At 50.7% G+C, this 26,621-nt stretch overlaps 1 protein-coding gene across 3 annotated transcripts; it reads left to right on the forward strand.

The window, feature by feature from the left end:
* Positions 1-4,725: 4,725 nt before the first annotated feature.
* MED20 (mediator complex subunit 20) lies at positions 4,726-19,084 on the forward strand. Of its 3 annotated transcripts, none has more exons than XM_038749223.1 (4): positions 4,726-4,946; positions 13,550-13,735; positions 14,108-14,361; positions 18,440-19,084. In XM_038749223.1, exons 2-4 carry the CDS (start codon positions 13,591-13,593, stop codon positions 18,653-18,655), a joined length of 615 nt encoding a protein of 204 aa, XP_038605151.1. In that variant the 5' UTR covers positions 4,726-4,946; positions 13,550-13,590; the 3' UTR covers positions 18,656-19,084. The 3 variants fall into 3 exon arrangements, with proteins under 3 accessions (XP_038605151.1, XP_038605150.1, XP_038605152.1); XM_038749222.1 differs by having other exon boundaries at positions 13,581-13,735; XM_038749224.1 differs by lacking the exon at positions 13,550-13,735.
* Positions 19,085-26,621: the final 7,537 nt, after the last annotated feature.

Raw genomic sequence — 26,621 nt, forward strand, 5'->3', positions numbered from 1 at the left:
TCGTATTTATTGAGCGCTTACTGTGTGCAGAGCACCGTACTAAGCGCTTGGGAAGTACAAGTTGGCAACATAGAGAGACAGTCCCTACCCACCAGTGGGCTCACAGGCTAGAAGGGGGAGACAGAGAACCAAACCAAGCATGCTAACAGAATAAAATCAATCAATCAATCGTATTTATTGAGCGCTTACTGTGTGCAGAGCACTGTACTAAGCGCTTGGGAAGTCCAAGTTGGCAACATAGAGAGACGGTCCCTACCCAACAGTGGGCTCACAGGCTAGAAGGGGGAGACAGAGAACAAAACCAGATATGCTAACAAAATAAAATAAATAAAATAGATATGTACAAGTAAAATAAATAAATAAATAAATAGAGTAATAAATATGTACAAAAATATATACATATATACAGGTGCTGTGGGGAAGGGGAGGAGGTAAGATGGGGGGATGAAGAAGGGGACGAGGGGGAGAGGAAGGAAGGGGCTCAGTTTGGGAAGTCAATACTAAGAGCTTGAAAAGTACAATACAGCAATCAAGATGGTGCACATAATGACGAATGGTATAAAGAAGATGATGATGATGCAGGAAAAGTCCAGGGAAAACGTAGATGAGGCCTACCAGCGGCTGGAAAGTACAATTATAATAATAATAATAATAATAACATTTGTTAATAATGGCATTTGTTAGGCGCTTACTCTGTGCAAAGCACTGTTCTAAGTGCTGGGGAGGATACAAGGTGTTAAGGGTGTCCCACAGGGGGCTCACAGGCTTCATCCCCATTTGACAGATGAGGTAACTGAGGCACAGAGAAGTGAAGTGACTTGGCCAAGGTCACACAGCTGACAATTGGTGGAGTCGGGATTTGAACCCAAGACCTCTGACTCCTAAGCCCGGGCTCTTTCCATTGAACCACGCTGCTCCTCTAGCCGTACTGCTTCTCTAAACGCTGCCTCTCCCAATAAAGATGATGTGTATAATAGCGAATGATATAAAGAAGATGATGATGCTAGGAAAGGTCCCAGGAAAACGTAGAAGGGGCAGATCGGCAGCTAGGTGGATAGAGACCATAACAACAATAACGGAAGAACCATTATGAGAAGCGGCGTGGCTCAATGGAAAGAGCCCGGGCTTGGGAGTCAGAGGTCGTGGGTTCTAATCCAGCTCCTCCACTGCTCAGCTGTGTGACTTTGGGCAAGTCACTTAACTTCTCTGGGCCTCAGTTCCCTCATCTGTCAAATGGGGATTAAGACTGTGAGCCCCACGTGGGACAACCTGATTACCTTGTATCTCCCCCAGCTCTTAGAACAGTGCTTGGCACATAGTAAGCGCTTAACAAATACCATCATTATTACTATATTAATGATGTGCATACATCTATATCCATGTATGGTGGTGCTACTCATGCCTGTTTATTTGTTTTGATGTCTGTCTCCCCCTTCTAGACTGTGAGCCCATTGTGCGCAGGGATTGTCTCTATTTGCTGCTGAATTTTATTTTTTAAGCGCTTAGTTCATTCATTCATTCAATCTTATTTATTGAGCACTTTGCTGTGTGCAGAGCACCGGACTAAGCTCTTGGAAAGTACAGTTCAGCAATAAAGGGAGAAAATCCCTGCCCACACTGGGCTTACAGTCCAGAGGACTCTAGAGGAGCGAAGTGTGTGGACTGGGTTGTAGGAGAGCTCCACCACTCGTCAGCTGTGTGACTTTAAGCAAGCCACTTCTCCGGGCCTCAGTTACCTCATCTGACAAATGGGGATTAAGACTGTGAGCCCCCCGTGGGACAACCTGATCACCTTGTATCCCCCCGTGGGACAACCTGATCACCTTGTATCCTCTCCAGTGCTTAGAACAGTGCTTGGCACATAGTAAGCGCTTAACAAAGGCCATCGCCATCATCAAAATGAGCAAGTCAGGGAGCCCCATCACCCCCACTCCCTCCCTCTGCCCTACCCCCTTCTCCCCACAGCATTTATGTATATTTGTACATATTTATTACCCTACTTTATTAATGATGTGTAGATAGCTACAATTATATTTATTCTGATGGTATTGACAAATGTCTTGTTTTGTTTTGTTGTCCGTCTCCCCCTTCTAGACTGTGAGCCCTCCCTCTGCCCTACAGCACTTGCATATATTTGTACAGATTTATTACTCTATTTTACTTGTACATATTTACTACTCGATTTATTTTATTAATGATGTGCATATAGCTACAATTCTATGTATTCTGATGGTTTCGACACCTTTCTACATGTTTTGATTTTGTTTGTCTCCCCCTTATAGACTGTAAGCCCTACATCACTTGTGTATACTTGTACATATTTATTACTTTATTTTACTTGTACATATTTACTACTCTATCTTATTAATGATGGGCATATAGCTATAATTCTATTTATTCTGACGGTTTTGACACCTACTTGTTCTGTTTTGCTGTCTATTTTAATTTATTTATTGGAGGCCTTCCCAGTCTGAACCCCCTCCTTCCTGTCCCCCTCCTCCCCATCCCCATCCCCCCCACCCTAACTCCTTCCCCTCCCCACAGCACCTGTATATATGTTTGTACAGATTTATTACTCTATTTTACTTGTACAGATTTACTATTCTATTTATTTTATTTTGTTAATATGTGTTGTTTTGTTGTCTGTCTCCCCCTTCTAGACTGTGAGCCCGCTATTGGGTGGGGACCGTCTCTATATGTTACCAACTTGCACTTCCCAAGCGCTTAGTGCAGTGCTCTGCACACAGTAAGCACTCAATAAATACAATTGAATGAATGAATGAATTTATTTTACTTGTACATATTTTCTACTCTACTTATTTTATTAATGATGTGTCCATAGCTATAATTTTATTTATTTCTGATGGTTTTGACACCCATCAACTTGTTCTGTTTTAATAATAATAATGGCATTTATTAAGCACTTACTATGTGCAAAGCACGGTTCTTAGACCTGGGGAGGTTACAAGGTGATCAGGTTGTCCCACAGGGGGCTCACAGTCTTAATCCCCATTTTACAGGTGAGGTAACTGAGGCAGAGAGAAGTTAAGTGACTTGCCCAAAGTGACACAGCTGACAATGGGCTGATCCGGGATTTGAACCCATGACCTCTGACTCCCAAGCCCGGGCTCTTTCCCCTGAGCCACGTTGCTTTCGCTGTCTGTCTCCCCCTTCTAGACTGTGAGCCCTCCCTCTGCCCTACAGCACTTGTATTTATATTTGTACAGATTTATTACTCTATTTATTTTACTTGTACATATTTACTATTCTATTAATTTCATTAATGATGGGTATAAAGTTTTAATTCTATTTGTTCTGAACATTTTGACACCTGTCTACATGTTTTGCTATGTTGTCTGTCTCCCCCTTCTAGACTGTGAGCCCGCTGTTGGGTAGGGACCATCTCTGTATGTTGCCAATTTGTACTTCCCAAGCTCTTAATCAATCGTATTTATTGAGCGCTTACTGTGTGCAGAGCACTGTACTGAGCGCTTGGGAAGTATAAGTTGGCAACATCTAGAGACAGTCCCTACCCAAGAGTGGGCTCGCAGTCTAAAACAGTCCAGTGCTCTGCACACAGTAAGCGCTCAATAAATACGATTGAATGAATGAATAATATGTTTTGTTTTGTTGTCTGTCTCCCCCTTCTAGACTGTGAGCCCGCTGTTGGGTAGGGACCGTCTTTATATGTTGCCAATCGTGTACTTCGCAAGCGCTTAGTCCACTGCTCTGCACACGGTAAGCGCTCAATAAATACGATTGAATGAATGAATAATATATTTTGTTTTGTTGTCTGCCTCCCCCTTCTAGACTGTGAGCCCGCTGTTGGGTAGGGGCCGTCTCTATATGTCGCCAACTTGTACTTCCCAAGCGCTTAGTCCAGTGCTCTGCACACAGTAAGCGCTCAATAAATACAATTGAATGAATGAATATTCATCATTCATAGCTCTCTTCCTCCCTTCAAGGCCCTACTGAGAGCTCACCTCCTCCAGGAGGACTTCCCAGACTGAGCCCCTTCCTCCTCTCCCCCTCTCCATCCCCCCCACTTTACCTCCTTCCCTTCCCCACAGCACCTGGATATATGTATATATGTTTGTGCATATTTATTACTCTATTTATTTTACTTGTACATATCTCTTCTATTTATTTTATTTTGTTAGTATGTTTGGTTTTGTTCTCCCCCTTCTAGACTGTGAGCCCACTGTTGGGTAGGGACTGTCTCTCTATGTTGCCAACTTGTACTTCCCAAGCGCTTAGTCCAGTGCTCTGCACACAGTAAGCGCTCAATAAATACGATTGATGATGATGATGATTACCCTATTTATTTATTTTACCTGTACCTATCTATTCTATTTATTTTATTTTGTTAGTATGTTTGGTTTCGTTCTCTGTCTCCCGCTTTTAGACGGTGAGCCCACTGTTGGGTAGGGACCGTCTCTCTATGTTGCCAACTTGGACTTCCCAAGCGCTTAGTCCAGTGCTCTGCACACAGTCAGCGCTCAATAAATACGATTGATTGATTGATTGATTGATGATTGAAGTGTGGGGGCGTGGACGGGGGCGGGCAATCTCCTCCCCTCAGGCGGGGCGCGTCGCGCCGGTCCGGAGGCCGGAAGTTTCCGTCAGCCAATCGGAGGCGCCGGGACTCCCCCAGGCCCCGCCCACGGACGGCCCCGTCGTTACGTCACTTCCGGTCCGCGGTCGCCCGCCGCCCTGAGGGGAAGGCTGAGGAGATGGAAGGCTGAGCAGGAAGACTGAGGAGAAAGGCTGAGGAAAAAGGCTGAGGAAGAAGGCTGAGGAGGAAGACTGGCGTCGTCGAGGAAGGAGGAAGGCTGAGGAGAAAGGCTGAGGAGGAAGACTGGCGTCGTCGAGGAAGGAGGAAGGCTGAGGAGGAAGACTGGCGTCGTCGAGGACCCCCGCTCCTCACCAGTCATGGGGGTCACTTGGTAGGGTCGCGGGGGTCGGCTTGGGGCTCCCTGGGGGGTGGGGAGGGGTGGAAAGGGAGCGAAGGGCCCGACCTCCCCCCTCCCCATCATCATCCTCATCATCATCATCATCAATCGTATTTATTGAGCGCTTACTATGTGCAGAGCACTGTGCTAAGCGCTTGGGAAGTACAAATTGGCAACCTATAGAGACGGTCCCTACCCAACAGTGGGCTCACAGTCTAAAAGGGGGAGACGGAGAACAAAGCCAAACATACTAACCAAATAAAATAAATAGAATAGATAGGTACAAGTAAAATAAATAAATAGAGTAATAAATATGTACAAACACATCCTCATAATCAATCAATCAATCGGTCGTATTTGTTGAGCGCCTACTGTGTGCAGAGCACTGGACTAAGCGATTGGGAAGTACAAGCTGGCAACATATACAGTCATCATCATCATCATCAATCGTATTTATTGAGCGCTTACTGTGTGCAGAGCACTGGACTAAGCGCTTGGGAAGTACAAGCTGGCAACGTAGAGAGACGGTCCCTACCCGACAGTGGGCTCACAGTCTAAAAGGGGGAGACAGAGAACAAAACCAAACGTACTAACAAAATAAAATAAATAGAATAGATAGGTACAAGTAAAATAAATAGAGTAATAAATATGTACAGACACATATACATACATACAGGTGCTGTGGGGAAGAGAAGGAGGTAAGATGGGGGGATGGCGAGGGGGACGAGGGGGAAAGGAAGGAAGGGGCTCAGGCTGGGAAGGCCTCCTGGAGGAAGTGAGCTCTCATAATGATGCCATTTGTTAAGCGCTTACTATGTGCCAAGCACTGCTCTAAGCGCTGGGAAGGATACAAGGTGATCAGGTTGTCCCACAGTCTTCAAAGCCCTATTGAGAGCTCACCTCCTCCAGGAGGCCTTCCCAGACTGTGCCCCTCCTCCCCCTCCCCATCCCCCCGCCCTACCTCCTTCCCCTCCCCACAGCACCTGTATATATCTTTGTACAGATTTATTACTCTATTTATTTTACTTGTTCCTATTTATTCTATTTATTTTACTTTGTTAATATGTTTTGTTACCTGTCTCCCCCTTCTATTCATTCATTCATTCAGTCGTATTTATTGAGTGCTTACTGTGTGCAGTGCACTGGACTAAGTGCTTGGGAAGTACAAGTTGGCAACATATAGAGACAGTCAGTCAGTCAATCAATCGTATTCATTCATTCAGTCGTATTGAGCGCTTACTGTGTGCAGAGCACTGTACTAAGCGCTTGGGAAGTACAAGTTGGCAACATATAGAGACGGTCCCTACCCAACAGTGGGCTCACAGTCTAGAAGATGATAATAATGGCATTTATTAAGTGCTTACTACGTGCAAAGCACTGTTATAAGCACCGGGGAGGTTACAGGGTGATCAGGTTGTCCCATGGGGGGCTCGCAGTCTTAATCCCCATTTTACAGATGAGGTAACTGAGGCCCAGAGAAGTGAAGTGACTTGCCCAAAGTCACACAGCTGACAATTGGCGGAGCTGGGATTTGAACCCATGACCTCCGACTCCAAAGCCCGGGCTCTTTCCACTGAGCCACGCTGCTTCCACTGTTGGGTAGGGACTGTCTCTATATGTTGCCAACTTGTACTTCCCAAGTGCTTAGTACAGTGCTCTGCATACAGTAAGCGCTCAGTAAATACGATTGAATGAATGAATGACCGTCTCTATATGCTGCCAACTTGTACTTCCCAAGCGGTTAGTACAGTGGTCTGCACACAGTAAGCGCTCACTAAATACGATTGAATGAATACAGATGAGGGAACTGAGGCCCAGAGAAGTGAAGTGACTTGCCCATGTTCACACAGCTGACAAGTGGCAGAGACGAGATTTGAACCCACGACCTCTAACTCCAAAGCCTGGGCTGTTTCCACTGAGGCACGCTGCATCTTTATCATCATAAGGATGGGATTTGTTAAGCGCTTACCATGTGTAAAGCACTGTTCTAAACACTGGGGAGGATACAAGGTGATCAGGTTGTCCCATGGGGGGTTCACATTCTTCATCCCCATTTTTATAATGTTGGTTTGGGCAGTGTGGCTCAGTGGAAAAGAGCCCGGACTTTGGAGTCAGAGGTCATGGGTTCAAATCCCAGATCCACCAATTGTCAGCTGTGACTTTGGGCAAGTCACTTCACTTCTCTGGGCCTCAGTTCCCTCATCTATAAAATGGGGATGAAGACTGTGAGCCCCCCGTGGGGCAACCTGTTCACCTTGTAACTTCCCCAGCGCCTAGAACAGTGCTTTGCACATAGTAAGCGCTTAATAAATGCCATTATTATTATAGTTATTATTAAGAGCTTACTATGTGCCGAGCAATGTTCTAAGAGCTGGGGGAGATACAAGGTCATCAGGTTGTCCCACGTGGTACTCACATTCTTAACCCCCATTTTAATGATAATGTTGGTATTTGTTAAGCACTTACTCTGTACCAAGCACTGTTCTAAGCGCTGGGGTAAATACAAGGCCATCAGGTTGTCCCACATGGGGCTCACAATCTTCATCCTCATTTTACAGATGAGGGAACTGAGGCACAGAGAATAATAATGATGGCATTTGTTAAGTACTTACTATGTGCAAAGCACTAAGTGCTGGGGAGGACACAAGGTGATCAGGTTGTCCCACGGGGGGCTCACAGTCTTAATCCCCTTTTTACAGATGAGGTAACTGAGGCCCAGAGAAGTTAAGTGACTTGTCCAAAGTCACACAGCTGACAAGCGGCCGAGGCGGGATTAGAACCTACGACTTCTCACTCCCAAGCCAAGGCTCTTTCCACAGAGCCAAACTGGCGGAGCGGGGATTAGAACCCACGTCCTCCGGCTCCCAAGCCCGTGCTCTCACCACTGAGCCACGCTGCTTCTGGGGACCCTGGGGGGACACGGGGGGGGACGGGCCGTTAGGGGAGGTCGTGGGGGGGGCTCCAAGTTAAGTGATTTACCCAAAGTCACACAGCTGACAAGCCGCAGAGCCGGGATTAGAACCCACGACCTCTGACTCCGAAACCCGTGCTCTTTTCACTCAGTCACGCTGCTTCTCAAGCGCATACTATGTGCCAAGCACTGTTCTAAGCACTGGGGTAGATTCAAGTTCATCAATTTGTCCCACATGGGGCTCATTGTCTTAATCCCCATTTTACATATGAGGTCACTGAGGCCCAGAGAAGTGCAGTGGCTTGCCCCAGGTCACACAGCTGACAAAGGGCGGAGCCGGGATTAGAACCCAGGTCCTCTGCCTTTCAGGCCCATGCTCTACCCACCAAGCCATGCTACTTCTCTAAGCCTCAGTGCTTCTCCTAAGTGCCCAGCACAGTGCTCCGCACACCAGAAGCGCTCAGTAAATACCACTGATTGATTGACCGACCTCCTGTCATCCTGCGTGTGTGTGTATTTATAATAATAATAACAATACTTGTGGTATTTGTTAAGCAGTGTGTGCCAGGCACTGTACTAAGCACTGGGGTGGAGGCAAGCAAATTGGGTTGGACACAGTCCCTTGTCCCAGATGGGGCTCACAGTCTCCATCCCCACTTGACAGATAAGGGAACTGAGGCCCAGAGAAGTGAAGTGATTTGCCCAAGGTCACACAGCAGGCAAGTGGCGGAGCTGGGATTAGAACCCACGACCTTGAGACTCCCAAGCCCGTGCTTTATCTACTGCACTGTGCTGCTACTTTTCCCGGGCGAACCCGACTGTCCTTTCCCTGGTTCCCTCCTGGGTTGTTATTATTATTGTGGTATTTGTTAAGCGCTTACTATGTGCCAAGCACTATACAGAACGCTCGGGTGGATACAAGCAAGTAGGATTGGACACAGTCCCTGTCCCACATTGGACTCACAGTCGCAATCCCCAGGGAACTGAGGCCCAGTGAAGTGACTTGCCCAAGGTCACACAGCAGACAAGTGGCAGAGCCGGGATAATTATTAATAATAATAATGACGATGGTATTTGTTAAGCGCTTACTATGTGCCAAGCACTGTTCTAAGCGCTGGGGTAGATACAAGGTAATTAGGTTATCCCACGTGAGGCTCAGAGTCTTAATCCTCATTTTACAAATTAGGTAACTGAGGCACAGAGAAGTGAAGTGACTTGCCCAAGGTCACACAGCAGACAAGTGGCGGAGCCGGGGTTAGAATCCGTGACTTTCTGATTCCCAGGCCCAGGCTCTAGACACTACTCCATGTTGCTTCTCAAGTGGGTTCTGATCCCGGTTCCGCTCAAATTGCCTCCCCAAATGTTACGGAACTGTGGAAGCCTTGGGGAAAAACACCTTCCTTTCTGTAATCCGAAGGACAACCACTCTAACAATCAATCAATCAATCGTATTTATTGAGCACTTACTGTGTGCAGAGCACTGTACTAAGCGCTTGGGAAGTACAAGTTGGCAACATATAGAGACGGTCCCTACCCAACAGTGGGCTCACAGTCTAGAAGGGGGAGACAGGGAACAAAACAGAACATATTAACAAAATAAAATAAATAGAATAGATATGTACAAGTAAAATAAGTAAATAGAGTAATAAATATGTACAAACATATATACTCTAGACTATGAGCTCATTGTGGGCAGGGATTGTCCCTCTTTATTGCTGTATTGTACTTTCCCAAGCCTTTACTACAGTGCTCTGCACACAGTAAGGGCTTAATACATACGATTGAATAAATGAACCACTCTCCCCCTCTTCAAAGCCTTATTGAAGGCCCATCTCCTCCAAGAGGCCTTCCCATACTAAACCCCACTTTTCCTCATCTCCCACTCCCTTCTGCGTCACCCTGTCTCTCTCCCTTTGCTCTTTCCCCTTCCCAGCCCCACAGCACTTATGTACGTAGCTGTGATTTTATTTATCCCTTTGCTCTCCCCCCATCCCCAGCCCCATAGCACTTACGCATCTGTCTGTAATCTTATTTACTTGAATTGATGTCTGTCTCCCCAACTGTAGACCGTAAGCTTGTTGTAGGCAGGGAATGTCACTGTTTATTATTGTACTGTGCGTAGTCCAGTGCTCTGCACATAGTAAGCGCTCAATTAATACGTTGGAGTGAATGAATTTAAAAAGTACTCAGATATTTGGGGAAAACGGAAATATCTGAAATAATCAATCAGTGGTATTTGTTAAGCGCTTACTATCAATCATTTGCATTTATTGAGCACATACCGTGCACAGAGCACTGTGCTAAGCGCCCACTAAGTACACTATAACAATTGAACAGAGTTGGGAAATGAAAGTATCTGGAGCACAGTGTTTATTTTCCTTACCCAGATGGGTTCATTTTTTGGTTTCAGGAACAAAACCTATTTTGCATAATACCTTAATTAGTGGCGTTTGGTGGGCTCCATGAAACTTAAAAAGGTCTAAATGTATTTAAACAATAATCTAGTGATTCCTGTGCAGTTGAGGTAGGCTGCTGCCCGCATCCTAAGGTGCCTAAGCATCTCAGTAAACACAAGAAGCTGTTAATCACCTGGACCTGGAAAGTCTTCTGCCCTGTCAGCATCCTGAGTTCAGGAAGAAAAATCTCATTACAGCCCATCAACGTTGTTGGAAAAATGCCACACCGCCGACTGGGCATTCCTCCAGTTTGTGCTGCCTTGTTAGGTGGCAGGGTCCTGGGGAAAGTGGTAGAACTCTGCTGGGGGAAACCCAGGTTGGCAGCGAGGTGACTGAAGCTTACAGAGGTGGCAGACAGAAGAGCGTGAATCCATACATCAGTGGCTTTTCCCTCTTCGTATCCGACAATGACTCTCCCCTCCTGAAAGCCTTATTGAAGGCACGTCTCCTTCCCTGACTGAGCCCTCTTTTCCTTTTCTTCAGCTCTCTTTATTCACCACCCCGCTTCTAGCCCCTCAGCGCTTATGTACATATTCACAATTTATTTATATTAATGTCCACCTCCCCTTCATGGTGGGCAGGGAATGTGTCTGCTGTATTGTTATATTGTCCTCTCCCAAGTGCTTAGTATAGTGGTCTGCACACTCAATAAATATGATTGACTGGCCGACTGCTTGCCATGTGCTGTGCACTGTACGAAGTGCTTGGGATGGTATACCGGAGTCAAAAGAGATGGTCCTTGCCCCCAAGTAGCTTTTTTTTCCTTCTTCTTTTTTAAATGGTATCTGTTAAGCATTTAGTATGTGCCAGGTAATGTACTAACTACTGGGGTAGACAAACTAATAAGTTGCGTGGACACAGTCCATGTCCCATATGGGGCTCACTGTATTCATTCAGTTGTATTTATTGAGCACTTGCTGTGTGCAGAGCACTACACTAAGCGCTTGGGAGAGTACAGAACAATAAATAGACACATTCCCTGCCCACAGTGAGTTTACAATCTGTAACAGGGGAGACAGACATTAATATAAATAAATAAATTACAGATTATGTACAGAAGTGCCATGGGGCTGGGAGCCGGGAGAACCAAAAGAGCAAGTCCGGGTGATGCAGAAGGGAGTAGGAGAAGAGGAAAGGACAGTAGTAATCCCTGTTTTACAGATGAGGTAAATGAGGTACAGAGAGGTGAAGTGACCTGCCCCAGGTCACACAGCAGCTTTCAAACTAATGAAGGTGATAGAAGTGATTTACCAGTAGTAGGAGCAGAGTGAACAAGAGTATTCACTGGTAGGGACAAGAGCAGAAAGATGAAATAGATGAATTAGTAGCAAAAGGTAGATTGAAGCGTACATAAGTATTCAGGATAATGGAAGGTGTCTCTGTCTACAGAGACTTCCTAACACTTCAGGTCCAGATAGTCCCCACGATTTATGTGGCATAATCAGTGTTGTAGTTGCGTGACACCGCTCTATTCTTTTAAATCTCCTGAGGAGAAGGACAGCCTCGAGCTGGAAATGGATTTACTGTAGATGGGATCATCATGTCGGCATTGTCAGCACTGGGATAGAACAGACCCTGTTTTCCCCTTTTAGGGAGTTCAGAAGTCCTTGAGAAGGGTGGGGACCTGGGAGAGGGCAGAACCCCAACCCTTTTTGGACATTTGGAGCCTCTGGCCACTTTTGAGTGAACCAGAGTTAGACCCAGGCAGAAGAATAATAATGATTGTGGTGTTTGTGAAATGCTTACTACGTGCCAAGTGCTATACTAAACATTGTGGTAGATGGAAGATTCATTCAGTCATATTTATTGAGCGCTTACTGTGTGCAGAGCACTGGACTAAATGCTTGAAAAGTACAATTCGGCAACATGTAGAGAAAATCCCTACCCAACAGTGGGCTCTCAGTCTAGAAGGGGGAGACAGACAACAAAGCAAAACAAGTAGATAGCCATCAATAGCATCAAAGAAGATGATCAGGTCCCACATGGGGCTCAGTGTAAGGAGGGAGGACAGTTATTGAATCTCTGTTCTGCTAATGAGGGAACTGAGGCACAAAGAAGTGAAGTGACTTTTTTTTAAATGGTATTTGTTGGGCATTGTTCTGCTGGGGTAGATACAAGCTAACCAGATTGGACACAATCCATGTCCCACATGGGGCTTACAGTCTTAACCCCCATATTACAGATGAGGTGACCTGGGCCCAGAAAAGTGAAGTGACTTCCCCAAGATCACTGAGCAGACAAGTAGCGGAGCTGGGATTAGACCCCAGGTCCTCTGACTACTTCTCATGATGATAATAATAATTATCATGGTATTTGTTTCGCACTTACTATGTGTCAGGCACTGTACTCACCTCCAGGAGGCCTTCCCAGACTGAACCCCCCCTTTTTCCTCTGCTCCTCCCCACCCCCATCGCCCCTCTGCCCTACTCCCTTTCCCTCCCCACAGCACTTGTGTATATTTGTACATATTTATTACTCTATTTTATTAATGATGTGTTTATATCTATAATTCTGCTTATCTATTTTGACGGTATTGACGCCTGTCTACTTGTTTTTGTTTTGTTGTCTGTCTCTCCCATCTAGACTGTGAGCCCATTGTTGGGTAGGGACTGTCTCTGTTGCCAAATTGCACTTTCCAAGCACTTAGTTAAGTGCTGGGCACACAGGATGCACACAGTAAATACAATTGGATGAATGAATCAATGAATACCTACTCTGGGGTAGATACAAGGTAGTTGGGTTGGACACAGTCCCTGTCCCACGTTTTCCAGATAAGGTAAGAGAGGCCCAGAGAAGTGAAGTGACTTGCCCAAAATCACACAGCAGATGTGGTGATGTTGGGATTAGGACTTAGGTTCTTCCGACTCCCAGGCTTGTGCTCTCTCCCCTAAACCACCCTGGCCACGCTGCTTCTCATAGCCTCCGGAGCCCAGACTGGTAGTCCAAAAGCCATCCCCTGAGAGGCCAGAGGGAAATAGAGAGGCTGTCTGCTGCTCCCTTGGAAGCCGTTGTGGTACCGAGGTCAGACAGCCTCTATCACTCTTCTGCTTTTTCTGTCCCCCAGTCTCACAGGCCGTTAGGGCAGATCGCCATATGGCTATTAAAGACGGGCCAAGGCAACCTCACGGTGGTCTTTTGTGAGAGGTCAGGTCTATTTCCTGAGCATAAGCGGGGTTGTCGAAAAGGGAACCTGGTGGGGAAATAAATACCATTGGTTGATTGATTGAAAGAACTCTGGGGTCTTGGCCCCCCACCCAACAGTGTGTCCCAGATGCCTGTGGCCGAGGGCAAGAGCGTCCAGCAGACGGTGGAAAGCCTGACTAGGAAGCTGGAGCTGCTGGGGGCCGAGAAGCAGGGGACGTTTTGCGTGGACTGTGAGACCTACCACACGGCAGCATCCACCATGGGCAGCCAAGGTCAGCATCCAGACGGCAGAACGGCCAGCACGGCCCCGCCGAGAGCTGGCCGCCAGCACCTGGCGGGGGTCGGCCCGGTTCCGGGGAGTTGTCCAGCTGTTCTCCTGGGAAGCGGCCCGGGGTGAGAGGCAATAGGACTTGGGCGGAAAAGGAGAAACTGGGCAGCGGGGCCTGAGCTGGGGCTAGGACCCAGGAGATCTGCTCCCAGCCTTCTGCTCCATTTGCATTTGGCTCATGCTGGGTCTTTAGCTGCACCCGTCCTTAGCCACACCACTCATGTTGATCCGGGCTTTTGCGGGTGGGGGTAGGGAAGAGATAAGGTTTCAAGATGTGCTTCTGTTTCCTTTTATCTCTCTGTCTCCCCCGACCCAGGCCAAACGGGGAAGCTGATGTATGTGATGCACAATTCTGAGTTCCCACTGAGCTGCTTTGCTCTCTTTGAAAGCGGCCCCTGCCTCATTGCCGATGCCAATTTCGACGTCCTCATGGTGAAGCTCAGGGGCTTCTTCCAGAACGCCAAGGCCAGCAAAATTGAAACCCGTGGGACCCGCTATCAGCTCTGTGACTTCCTGGTGAAGGTGGGCACAGTCGCCATGGGGCCCAGCGCACGTGGCATCTCAGTGGAGGTAATCTCCTGATGATGGAGAGGGGGGAAAGGTGCTAAGGTGGGGGTGACCAGAGAACAGACGGAACGCCTTGCTGGGCAGGAACTCCACAGGCACCTCTTTCTCCTGGGGTGGGAGAGGGTGGTGATCAGCAGCAACCAGGGTTTGCGCAACCTTAGGTCATCCAAGCCCTCTCCCCCCAACCACCGACTGCCAGATACCATCCATTACGGAAGCTCTAGGGGCCAAGGAGACTGCGACAGGGGAGAAGGATCTGGTGGCATGGGGAGGGACTTGGGATTTGGGGCACTTTTGCAAAAGAGAAATCACAATCTTCTCAGCCTCTTCTTCCCCAACCCCTTGCTGATAATAGTGGTAATCAATGGTATTTATTGAGCACGCACTGTATGCGGAGCACTGTATGAGGCACTTGGGAGAGTACAGTGTAATACGAGTTGGTAGACTCGTAGTTTAGAGAAGCAGCGTGGCTCAGTGGAGAAGAGCCAGGGCTTTGGAGTCAGAGGTCATGGGTTCAAACCCCGGCTCCACCAATTGTCAGCTGTGTGACTTTGGGCAACTCACTTAACTTCTCTGGGCCTCAGTTACCTCATCTGTAAAATGGGGATTGAGACTGTGAGCCCCACGTGGGACAACCTGATCACCTTGTAACCTCCCCAGTGCTTAGAACAGTGCTTTGCACATAGTAAGCGCTTAATAAATGCCACCATTATTATTATTATTTTTATTAGACGTGTTGTAATGATAGTAGTAATTGTGGTGCTTGTTAGGGACTTGCTGTGTGCCCGGCACTATTCTCAGCACTGGGGTGGATTCAAGCTAATTTGGTCAGACAGGGTCCCTGCTCTTCCCCATCTCATTCAGTCATATTTATTGAGCGCTTACTGTGTGCAGAGCACTGTACTAAGCGTTTGGGAAGTACAAATCGGCCACATACAGAGACGGTCCCTACCCAACAATTCATTCATTCATTCATTCAATCATATTTATTGGGCGCTTACTGGGTGCGGAGCACTGTACTAAGCGCTTGGGAAGTACAAGTTGACAACATATAGAGACGGTCCCTACCCAACAGCGGGCTCACAGTCTATAAGGGGGAAACGGACAACAAAACATATTAACAGAATAAAATAAATAGAATAAATATGTACAAGTAAAATAGAGTAATAAATATGTACAAACATATAGACATATATACAGGTGCTGTGTGGAGGGGAAGGAGGTAAGGTGTGGGGAGAGGGAGAGGGAGGAGGGTGCTGAGTCTGCGAAGGCCTCCTGGAGGAGGTGAGCTCTCAGTAGGGCTTTGAAGGGAGGAAGAGAGCTAGCTTGGATGTGTGGAGGGAGGGCATTCCAGGCCAGGGGGAGGACGTGGGCTGGGGGTTGACGGTGGGACAGGCGAGAATGAGGCACAGTGAGGAGGTGAGCGGCAGACGAGTGGAGGGTGCGGGCTGGGCTGTAGAAGGAGAGAAGGGAGGTGAGGTAGGAGGGGGCGAGGTGATGGACAGCCTTGAAGCTGAGAGTGAGGAGTTTTTGCCTGATGCGTAGTTGATTGGTAGCCACTGGAGATTTTTGAGGAGGGGAGTAACATGCTCAGAGCGTTTCTGCACAAAGACGATCCAGGCAGCAGCGTGAAGTATAGATTGAAGTGGGAAGAGACAGGAGGATGGGAGATCAGAGAGGAGGCTGATGCAGTAATCCAGTCGGGATAGGATGAGAGATTGAATGAGCAGGGTAGCGGTTTGGATGGAGAGGAAAGGGCGGATCTTGGCGATGTTGCGGAAGTGAGACCGGCAGGTTTTGGTGGTGGATGTGAGGGGTGAACGAGAGAACAGAGTTGAGGATGACACCAAGGTTGCGGGCTTGTGAGACGGGAAGGATGGTAGTGCTGTCAATAGTGATGGGAAAGTCAGGGAGAGGGCAGGGTTTGGGAGGGAAGATAAGGAGTTCAGTCTTGGACATATTGAGTTTTAGATGGCAGGCAGAGATGGAGATGTCCTGAAGGGAGGAGGAGATACGAGCCTGGAGGGAGAGAGAGCAGGGGCAGAGATGCAGATTTGGGTGTCATCAGCGTAGAGATAATAGTTGAAGCCGTGGGAGCGAATGAGGTCACCGAGGGAGTGAGTGTACATAGAGAACAGAAGGGGACCAAGAACTGACCCTTGAGGAACCCCTACAGTAAGGGGATGGTAGGGGGAGGAGGAGCCTGCAAAAGAGACTGAAAGTAAATGGCCGGAGAGATAAGAGGAGAACCAGGACAGGACAGAGTCTGTGAAGCCAAGGTTGGATAGCGTGTTGAGGAGAAGGGGGTGGTCCACAGTGTGGAAGGCATCTGAGAGGTCGAGGAGGATTAGGTTAGAGTAGGAACCGTTGGATTTTGCAAGCAGGAGGTCATTGGTGACCTTTGAGAGGGCAGTTTCCGTGGAATGTAGGGGATGGGAGCCAGATTGGAGGGGGTCGAGGAGAGAGTTGTTGTTGTTGAATTCAAGACAGCACGTGTAGACGACTCGTTCAAGGAGTTTGGAAAGGAATGGTAGGAGGGAGATAGGGCGATAACTAGAAGGTGAGGTGGGGTCAAGAGAGGGTTTTTTTAGTATGGTAGAGACGTGGGCATGTTTGAAGGCAGAGGGGAAGGAGCCAGCGGAGAGTGAGCAGTTGAAGATGGAAGTTAAGGAGGGGAGGAGGGACAGAGCAAGAGATTTCGTAAGATGAGAGGGAATGGGGTCAGAAGCACAGGTGGCCGGAGTAGCACTTGAGAGGAGGGGGGAGATCTCATCTGACGATACTGCTGGGAAGGATGGGAGAGTAGCGGAGAACGTTGAGAGCCGGGGGTTGGAGAAGGGGGGGGGAGCGACTTTGGGGAGCTCAGACCTGATGGATTTAATTTTATTATTGAAGTAGGAGGCCAGGTCGTTGGGGGTGAGGGAAGGAGGATGGGGAGGAACGGGGCCTGAGAAGGGAGTTAAATGTACAGAAGAGCTGATGGGGATGATGGGCATGGGTGTCAATAAGGAAGGAGAAATAGTTTTGTCTGGCAGAGGAGAGGGCAGAGTTAAGGCAGGAAAGGATAAACTTGAAGTGAACGAGGTTGGCAAGGCGTTTAGACTTCTGCCAGCCGCGTTCAGCAGCGCGAGCATAAGAACTAAGGAGGTGGACAGTGGCATTGATCCAGGGCTATGGGTTAGTGGTACAAGAGCGGCGAAGGGAAAGGGGAACGAGGGAGTCGAGCTGAGTAGAGAGGGTAGAGTTGAGAGCGGTAATCTGATTATCAGGATTGGGTAGAGAGGAAAGGGAGGCGAGGTGGGGTGTGAGGCGCTCAGAAAGATGGGTGGGGTTGAGAGAGCGGAGGTTTCTGTGAGGTAGTAATATAGATTTACAGGGGAGAGGAGTGTGAGTGAGGAGGCAGGTGAGAAGGTTATGATCAGAGAGAGGGATTTCAGAGTTGGTGAGGGTGGAGATAGTGCAGCGGTAAGAGGTGATGAGGTCGAGGGTGTGACCAAGTTGGTGAGTGGGCGAGGTGGGGTGGAGCAAGAGGTTGGCAGCGTCAAGGAGGCTCACAGTCTAGAAGGGGGAGACAGACAACAAAACAAAACAAGCAAAAAACAAAAAAAATCTCCCCCCACTACCCTTAGGGGCTGGCTTGTCCCTGTGCAGAGCAGGCTGGAGGAAAAGGGCACTGTGTAGTCCACCATGAGTCACATGACTATTGCATACAACCAGGGCCAGTGGGACAGGCTGGTGGCCTTGCTCCACCGCCCCCCCCCGCCCCGGCTTGCCCTTGTGGGGTCGGAGCAAGGGAGGCGAAGGGTAAGACTACAGAGCTCACAGTTCCGGGGTTGGGAGCCCCTCTGTCCTAGGAAACCTCTGGCTGTCCGGGCCCCAGCCTGCATCTCCCCGGCTCAGTGCTGCCCTGAACCCCTCGGCTGACCTTACCCACCCCTGCAACTCACCCCCAGCCCCCAACCCTGAGGCTTAAGAGCTCGGCCTCCGTCGCCGTCTCTGGGGGCCGGCTCGGGGGGAGGCCTCCGGACGGGGGGCTCTCCGGCCACATGGACCCTCACCCCTCTGTCCCTGTGGCTGCCAGGTGGAGTACGGCCCGTGCGTGGTGGCCAGCGACTGCTGGAACCTGCTGCACGAGTTCCTGCAGAGTTTCCTGGGCAGCCACACCCCGGGGGTGCCCACGGTGTTTACCAATAGGCACGACGCCATCTACGGCCCCGCCGACACCATGGTCCAGTACATGGAACTTTTCAACAAAATCCGCAAGCAGCAGCAGGCACCCGTGGCTGGGATCCGATAGCGAGCGGCGGCCCCCGAGGGACCGGGCCTCCCGCTGAAATCGAGGAAGAGGAGGACAGCTGGAGAGGAAGAAGCCCTTCATCTCCCGCGGGAGCAGCCAGAGGCAGGGCTCTAGTCTCTGCCACCTCCTCTGAACCAGAACTCTGACTTCGGTTGGGTGCGTTGCCCCCCACCCCGCTCCTTGCTGTCTCCCCCACTCCCCTCCCAAGCCCACAGCCACTCCATGATCAGCCCCCTTTTTTTTTTGGCCATTCTTGGGGTAGGGCCCCGGCGAGGATGTGGTGACAGAGACACCTGGGCCACTGCCATAAGGCAAAGAAGGGAGTCCGGTGGCCAGAGAGGGACATCATTCGCTGCGCCTCTTCAAACTTTGAGTCGGTGGCTCGTGTTACTGATTATGTAACAATAAAAGCCTTTTTGTTTTCTGTAATGATAATGATCGTGGTGTTTGTTCAGTGCTTGCTCTGTGCCAAGCACTGCGCTAAGGGCTGGATTCGATAAAGTACAATTAGGACAGAAATAGCCCCTGGCCCATGTGGGGCCGACAGGCTTAGAGGGGAGGGAGACTGGTATTGAATCCCCATTGAGGAAACTGGTATTGAATCCCCATTGAGGAAACTGAGGCACAGAGACATTAAGCGACTTGCCCAAGGTCACACAGCAGGCTGATGGCCGGGTTGGGATTTGAATCCAGGCCCCCTGAATCCCAGGCCTGTGCTTTTTCCACTAGGCCACACCACTTTTCTTTGGGTATCAATATGGCAAGGGACTCTCTGCATGGGGAAAATAATATTTTAAGGGGTTTTGCTCTTTTTATTGGTATTACTATACTTGTTCTTATTACTGTGGAATTTGATAAGCATTTACTATGTCAAGCACTGTTCTAAGCACTGGTGTAAATACAAGTTAATCAGGTTGGAAACAGAGTGCTTTTCCGTCTCCTTTGCAGAAAGGACTTGTGAGTGGACTGATCTGGATTTACTCAACTGACCCTCTCCCTGCCCTGGATCAGAAAGGTTTCTCGCCTGGCATGGGAGATCATTCTGAGGGCATTGTTTGCTTCTGGGTTGTGGTTCTCTCTGATGCTTTTTTTGTTTGAAGAGAAAGAGTTGGGGGAGTCTTAACTCCAAAGAAAGTCTGTCCTGCCAATCCCAGCATCTCAGATCAAATCTTCATCGGGAAAATTAGCTAATCCTCTCCCCCGCCCACCCCGCTCTCCCCCCTCCCGCCACTTCACATCCCTCCCATCCTCCCCATCCTCCTCCTCCTCCTTGTCAGGTCTGTTTCTGGCCTAGTGCATTCACTCAGCTCCCCAGGTAGCCTTGCCCTGGCCATCTCATCCTTTGCTTCTACTGTCTTCTGCGTATCGGGCCCGAGGCCTTGCTCAGGGCAGTAAAGCTGAGCTGGGAGGGTGTGCGTATGCTGTTATTGCTGGGAATTAGGCCAGCTCCTCTTCCTCCTATCTATAGACAGGCCAGGGAGGTGGTGGTCCTCTTTCCAACCCGTCCAGCGTGTCCACTGAGGATTACTTAGCCTCACCCCAAAGAATGTGAATGTGAATAACTAGAGAAAAAAGGAAGAGAACCTGTAGACAATCAGGTGGAGGGCAAGAGCAGGAAAAGACATTTCCTTGCAGGAAGCTCCCTGCTGTCTGGCTTGTGGGGTGGGCGTCTCTAGCTAAGAGATGAATAGCAGGGGCCGTCTGACTCAGACTTTAGTGTTGTGATCACGCATCCTTGCCTTCCCCAACTCATGCCCCTCTGAGGAGATGATTGATCAGTGAGAATCAGAACTTATCACGGTGTCACAATGAGCTCCAACAACCCTTGCAGGGAGCTGGAAATTCACTCCTTGAGGAAGTGGGGAAGGAGCCGATCTAAACGTTGGGGCTCCGCTCGACGTAGACCCCAAGAAAAGTCAACCTGTTTCACTGCCTCTCCATCTCTTCTCTTACATTCCCAACCTTCCCTTACTCCTTGTCTTAGCCTTCTCACTGCTTCTGTTTTTCTCCCTCCGCTGTCAGTTTGAATCTGGTGTAAAGACTGGAGAATGTGAACAAAACTCATAATTTTCCAAGTGGGAATGAAACTTTAGGATAGGACTTCTCTCACCGTTCATTCAGTCGTATTTATTGAGCGCTTGCTCTGTGCAGAGCACTGTGCTAAGCGCACCTGCAAGGTTTGTTTTGTCTTGAAGGCTTATATGTGCAGGCAGTTGTCCAGCTATATAATAGTACTGGTAAAAGTTGCATTTGAAGACCTATTTGATGCCATGCTCAGAACAGCAAGGACGGTGGCTGAAGTGAGCCCGTTGTTGGGTAGGGACCGTCTCTATATGTAGCCAACTTCTACTTCCCAAACGCTTAGTACAGTGCTCTGCACACAGTAAGCACTCAATAAATACGATTGATTGAATGAATGAATGAAGTAGGAAGGTGTAAAGGGGCAGTCATTACGAGAGCCTCTTATAGACTATGAGCCCATTATTGGGTAGGGACCATCTCTATATGTTGCTGATTTGTACTTTCCAAGCGCTTAGTACAGTACTCTGCACACAGCGCTCAATAAATACGATCGAATGAATGAATGAGAGGCAGGAGGGAAAGACTCCAATCCTACTTCGAATTTGGCCCTTGTGAACAAAGCAGCTGTGGGGAGGCAGTGACTAGATCCCTAGATCCCAAGCCCACGGGGACCTTAGCAGAGTCACTGCCTCCCCACAGCTGCTTTGTTCACAAGGCTATCCCCAGCGCTTAGTACAGTGCCTGGCACATCGTAAGCGCCCAACAATCAATCAATTGTATTTATTGAGCGCTTACTATGTGCAGAGCACTGTACTAAGCGCTTGGGAAGTACAAATTGGCAACATATAGAGACAGTCCCTACCCAACAGTGGGCTCATAGTCTAACACATACCATTATTATTATTATTATTGTTAAATAGTTCCAGCTGGGGCACCCCAACCAAGCCAGTCAGCTGCACTTTGACTTGCCTGGCGCCGTGGAACCTGTCAGGCAGCTCCCAGGAACCTTTCCTGGAAATATCTCCCAAAAGGCCTAGGCCCACGGGGAACAAGCCACGGATGAGTGAAACGTGTAATAAAACTTGGGAATTGCGTTCCTAGTCCCGGTCCCCTTTCCTCCTCCTCTCCTCCCTTCACACAGGTACCCTCTGACCTCCCCCTGCCTGACTGTGCTCCCGTCCCCCACCGGGCTAGCCGGCCTCCCAAACCAGTCCTCCCCCACCAGCCTCTTCTGGGCCTTGGCAGGAGGGGTTGAAGGCTAGGAAGGGGAAACTACGAAGGATTCCCCCGCCTCCAGACCCATATGCTGTCAACTTGGTCCCCTGGCCCTGGCCTCCACCCCTAAACCTCCCATCTGGGTGATGAGAGCCTTTTCTAGGGGGGTTTTAGGGGCCAGCTCCTCAGCAGCAGCAGACAGGAAGGGGATGAAAAGCGGGGGGGGCCCTGCCTGCTTCGCCATCCCCTCCCCAGTGCCCCCCGGGAGACTTGTAGAGAAGCACTGTGGCTCAGTGGAAAGAGCACAGGTTCGGGAGTCAGAGGTCATAGGTTCAAATCCCGACTCTGCCAATTGTCAGCTGTGTGACTTTGGGCAAGTCACTTAACTTCTCTGGGCCTCAGTTCCCTCATCTGTAAAATGGGGATTAAAACTGAGGCCCCCCGTGGGACAACCTGATCACCTGGTAACCTCCCCAAGGCTTAGTACAGTGCTTGGCACATAGTGCTTAACAAATATCAACATTATTATTATTATTATTATTATTATTATTATGCCCAATTTCTGCCTCGCCTCCTTCCTGCCCCGCACTTCTGGGCCAGCTGCCAGGCCTACCCACCTGGGGGAAGCAGCGTGGCTCAGTGGAAGGAGCCCGGGCTTTGGAGCCAGAGGTCGTGGGTTCAAATCCCGACTCTTCCGACTGTCAGCCGTGTGACTTCGGGCGAGTCGCTTCACTTCTGGGCCTCAGTTTCCTCATCTGTAAAATGGGGATGAAGACTGTGAGCCCCCCGGGGGACCACCTGATCACCCTGTATCCTCCCCAGCGCTTAGAACAGTGCTTGGCACATAGTAAGTGCTTAATAAATGCCATTATTATTATTATTCTCAGGGTAGCCCTTCAGCGCCTCGGGGGAAACTGAGGCACGGGGCGGTGGGCCGCCGGTGAAGCGGTCAAGGACGTTTATTGAGTCGAGGGTCCTTTAAGACCCCTCCCCGCCCCCCGGAGGGAGCGGACAAGGGGTTTGGGGGGCGGGCGGGGAGGGGGGGGCCTGTCTCTTTAAGAAGCGCGTCGAGGGAGCCTGCCCCTTTAAGAGTGTCTTTGTCCTGGCGGCCTCCTCACTTACTCCTCCTGTGTCGCAACCAAACTTCGGGCCGCCAATCACAAAGCCCCGCTACGTGCGCGAGCGCTACGCCGCGCGCCGCCGCTCCCTCCTCCCCACCCCGCCTCCCTCCCTTACGTCGGCGGCGCGCGGCGCGTTGGAGAATCCCGGCCGGGCCGGGGGGCGGGGCCTGGGCCGGGGCCAATGGGCGTGGAGGGGGCGGGTCCCGGGGGCGGGTCCGGGGCCAATGGGCGTGGAGGGGCGGGGCCCGGGGCGGGTCCGGAGCCAATGGGCGTGGAGGGGGCGGGTCCGGGCCGTTCGGTTGTCTGGCGCTCGGGTGACAGCTCGCGCGTGCTGATGATGGCGGTAAATAGAGGCGAGGGGGAGGAGGGGGCCGGGGGGGGGGGGGGGGCGGGGGCAGCCGGGCCGGGCCGGGCCGGACCCGACGGACCCGAGGGGGGCCGGGGGGCCGGGGGCCGCAGCCTGCTCTCCACGGCTCTCATCCGGTGAGGGGGCGACAAAGGCGGCGGGGGGCGGGGCCGGGGATGGAAGGGACCGCCTGGGGGAGGGGGGCCCTTCTCCGGGGTCCCTCATTGGGAGGCCCTCCCTGGGGGGTCTCTCCCTGGAGGACCCTCCTTGGGGAGTCCCTCTTGAGGGTCCCTCCCTGGGGGTCCCTCTTTGGGGGGGTCTCTCCCTGGGGGAGACCCCCCCTTGGGGTTCCCTTTCCCGGGGTCCCTCCTTGGGGAGTCCCTCTTGAGGGTCCCTCCCTGGGGGTCCCCTGCTTGGGGATCCCCTCCTTGAAGGTCCCTCTTTGGGGGGGGGTCTCTCCCTGGGGGACCCTCCTTGGGGATCCCTCTCCCGGGGTACCTCCTTGGGGATCCCTCTCCCGGGGTCCCTCCTTGGGGAGTCCCTCTTGAGGGTCCCTCCCTTGGGGTCCCCTGCTTGGGGGTCCCCTGCTTGGGGGTCCCCTCCTTGAAGGTCCCTCTTTGGGGGGGTCTCTCCCTGGGGAACCCTCCTTGGGGATCCCTCTCCCGGGATCCCTCTCCCGGGGTCCTTCCTTGGGGAGTCCCTCTTGAGGGTCCCTCCCTGGGGGTCCCCTCCTTGAAGGTCTCTCTTTGGGGGGTCTCTCCCTGCGGGACCCTCCTTGGGGATCCCTCTCTCGGGGTCCCTCCTTGGGGAGCCCCTCTTGAGGGTCCCTCCCTGGGGGTCCCCTGCTTGGGGATCCCCTCCTTGAAGGTCCCTCTTTGTGTGGGGGTCTCTCCCTGGGGGACCCTCCTTGGGGATCCCTCTCCCGGGGTACCTCCTTGGGGATCCCTCTCCCGGGGTCCCTTCTTGGAGAGTCCCTCTTGAGCGTCCCTCCCTTGGGGTCCCCTGCTTGAAGGTCCCTCTTTGGCGGGGTCTCTCCCTGCGGGATCCTCCTTGGGGACCCCTCTCCCGGGGTCCCTCCTTGGGGAGTCCCTCTTGAGGGTCCCTCCCTGGGAGTCCCCTGCTTGGGGTCCCCTGCTTGAAGGTCCCTCTTTGGGGGGGTCTCTCCCTGCGGGACCCTCCCTGGGGATCCCTCTCCCGGGGTCCCTCCTTGGGGAGTCCCTCTTGAGGGTCCCTCCCTGTGGGTCCCCTGCTTGGGGGGTCCCCTGCTTGAAGGCCCCTCTTTGGGGGGGGGTCTCTCCCTGCGGGACCCTCCTTAGGGATCCCTCTCCCGGGGTCCCTCCTTGGGGAGTCCCTCTTGAGGGTCCCTCCCTGGGGGTCCCCTGCTTGAAGGTCCCTCTTTGGGGGTCTGTCCCTGCGGGACCCTACTTGGGGATCCCTCTCTGGGGTCCCCTCCTTGGGGGGTCTCCTGCCTGGGGGTCCCTCCTTGGGGATCCCTCTCCGGGGATCCCTTATTGAAGGTCCCTCGTTGAGAGACCCTCACTGGGGGTCCCCTGCTTGGGGGCGGGGGTCCGTCTTTGGGGTCTCTCCCTGGGGGACCCTGCTTGGGGGGTCCCTCTCTTAGGATCCCTCGTCCCTCCTTGGGGCTTCCTCTTCGGGGGTCCCTTCTTGAGAGTCCCTCCTTGAAAGTCCCTCCCTGGGGGTCTCTCCCTGGGGGACCTTCCTCGAGTATTCCTCCCCGGGGGTTCCGCCTCTTTGAGGGTCTCTCCCCGGCGGTCCCTCCTTGGGGGGTCCCTCCTTGGGCTTGAGCCGGGGGCAGTGGGCAGCGAGGACCATCTTGAGGTTAGGGGGGAGCACGTCGCCCCTAGTCTGTCCTCAACCCCATCTGTCCTTGAATTTAGGGGCTATTAGTTGAGGAGGGGGGAGTCCCAGGTCCAGGCCCGAGAAAGGACCTGCTTCGGTGGACAGGTTTCCTGGAACTTGTGGTAATGCTTTTCATCTCCTCTCGCCCCAAAACATTTCAAAACTGGATGAGGGGGAAGAAATCCAGAGGGTTGGACGCATCCTTAAGCATTGGAGCAGAGGCTGAGCAATCCCATCCCCGTTGAGAGGTCATTTCCACCTGAGCAAATTGGGCCGCTTTCTCTAACTTTGCCATTCACCGCTGCCCTTCTTTCCTCCCCGCCTCCTCTGGATAAGGGAAAAGCGACCAGATTGGGTTTTGGTTGGGTTTTTTAAAAACATTTGGGAGAGACTAGATAAGGTGGGTGGGAGAGGCTAGAGTGTTTTAGGCAAATTTGGAGGAACATATTGTTTCTATCCACTTTGACATCTGTATATTTCCTTTTCCTGTGGAAAGTCTCCTCAGATTTATCATCTTCCTCTAAGAGATTTGAAAATTTCCGAAATCTGGTGTGCACGCGATCGTGTGTGTGTGTGTGTGTGTGTGTGTGTGTGTGTAAAGATCAACTCTGAGTCTGCTTAAGAAGTGTTGCTAGATTCATTCAAGCATATTTATTGAGCGCTTACAGTGTGCAGAGTACTGCACTAAGCGCTCATACAAGGCAACAAATTTTTTCAAAGTTTTTTGAGTTACGTATGTTTGCTCTTTCATATGTTCCATTTAACAATGTAGACGACTGCTATTTGGATGCCAAAAAGCTATAACTGAGGCATGGTTAAGGGAATGTTTCTGGGCTTTTTAATGAAAGATCTGCTAGGTAATAATACCTTAGGACACAAGCTTGCTTAAGATTCTCGTTCTGCATTGTTCTTTTGGTGTTTGGTTTTTGTTTTTTTAAGTGCCAGATGTCTTTAGTAGGGAAACGTGTATTTTGTTCAGATTTATTCCTGGACTGTGTAAGTACATATTCACGGTGATTAGTAGTTTTGGGGACTCTTTGTTAGTTCTTGAGAGGAATAATTTTGGAAGCCCTTCAGTCTGAACCTGAACTTCAGGTATGAAGCAACTTTGCCAGAGAAATTTTGCAGAACAGATGTTAGGAGAAACAGCGTGGCTTAGTGGAAAGAGCCCGGGCTTGGGAGTCAGAAGTCGTGGGTTCTACTCCGGGCTCTGCCACTTGTCAGCTGTGTGACTTTGGGCAAGTCACCTAATTTTTCTGGGCCTCAGTTCCCTCATCTGTAAAATGGGGATTGGGATTGTGAGCCCCACGTGGGACAACTTGATCACCTTCTATCTACCCTAGTGCTTAAGACAGTGCTTGGCACATAGTAAGCGCTTAACAAATACCATTATTATTATTAT

Source organism: Tachyglossus aculeatus, chromosome 7 (genome assembly GCF_015852505.1).
Source record: "Tachyglossus aculeatus isolate mTacAcu1 chromosome 7, mTacAcu1.pri, whole genome shotgun sequence".
Lineage (NCBI taxonomy): Eukaryota > Metazoa > Chordata > Mammalia > Monotremata > Tachyglossidae > Tachyglossus > Tachyglossus aculeatus.

Coding starts and splice junctions, on each gene's coding strand:
- MED20 (XM_038749222.1), top strand. Junction 13,736..14,107: donor ATCCACCATGGGCAGCCAAG/GTCAGCATCCAG, acceptor CCCCCGACCCAG/GCCAAACGGGGAAGCTGATG. Junction 14,362..18,439: donor CACGTGGCATCTCAGTGGAG/GTAATCTCCTGA, acceptor TGTGGCTGCCAG/GTGGAGTACGGCCCGTGCGT.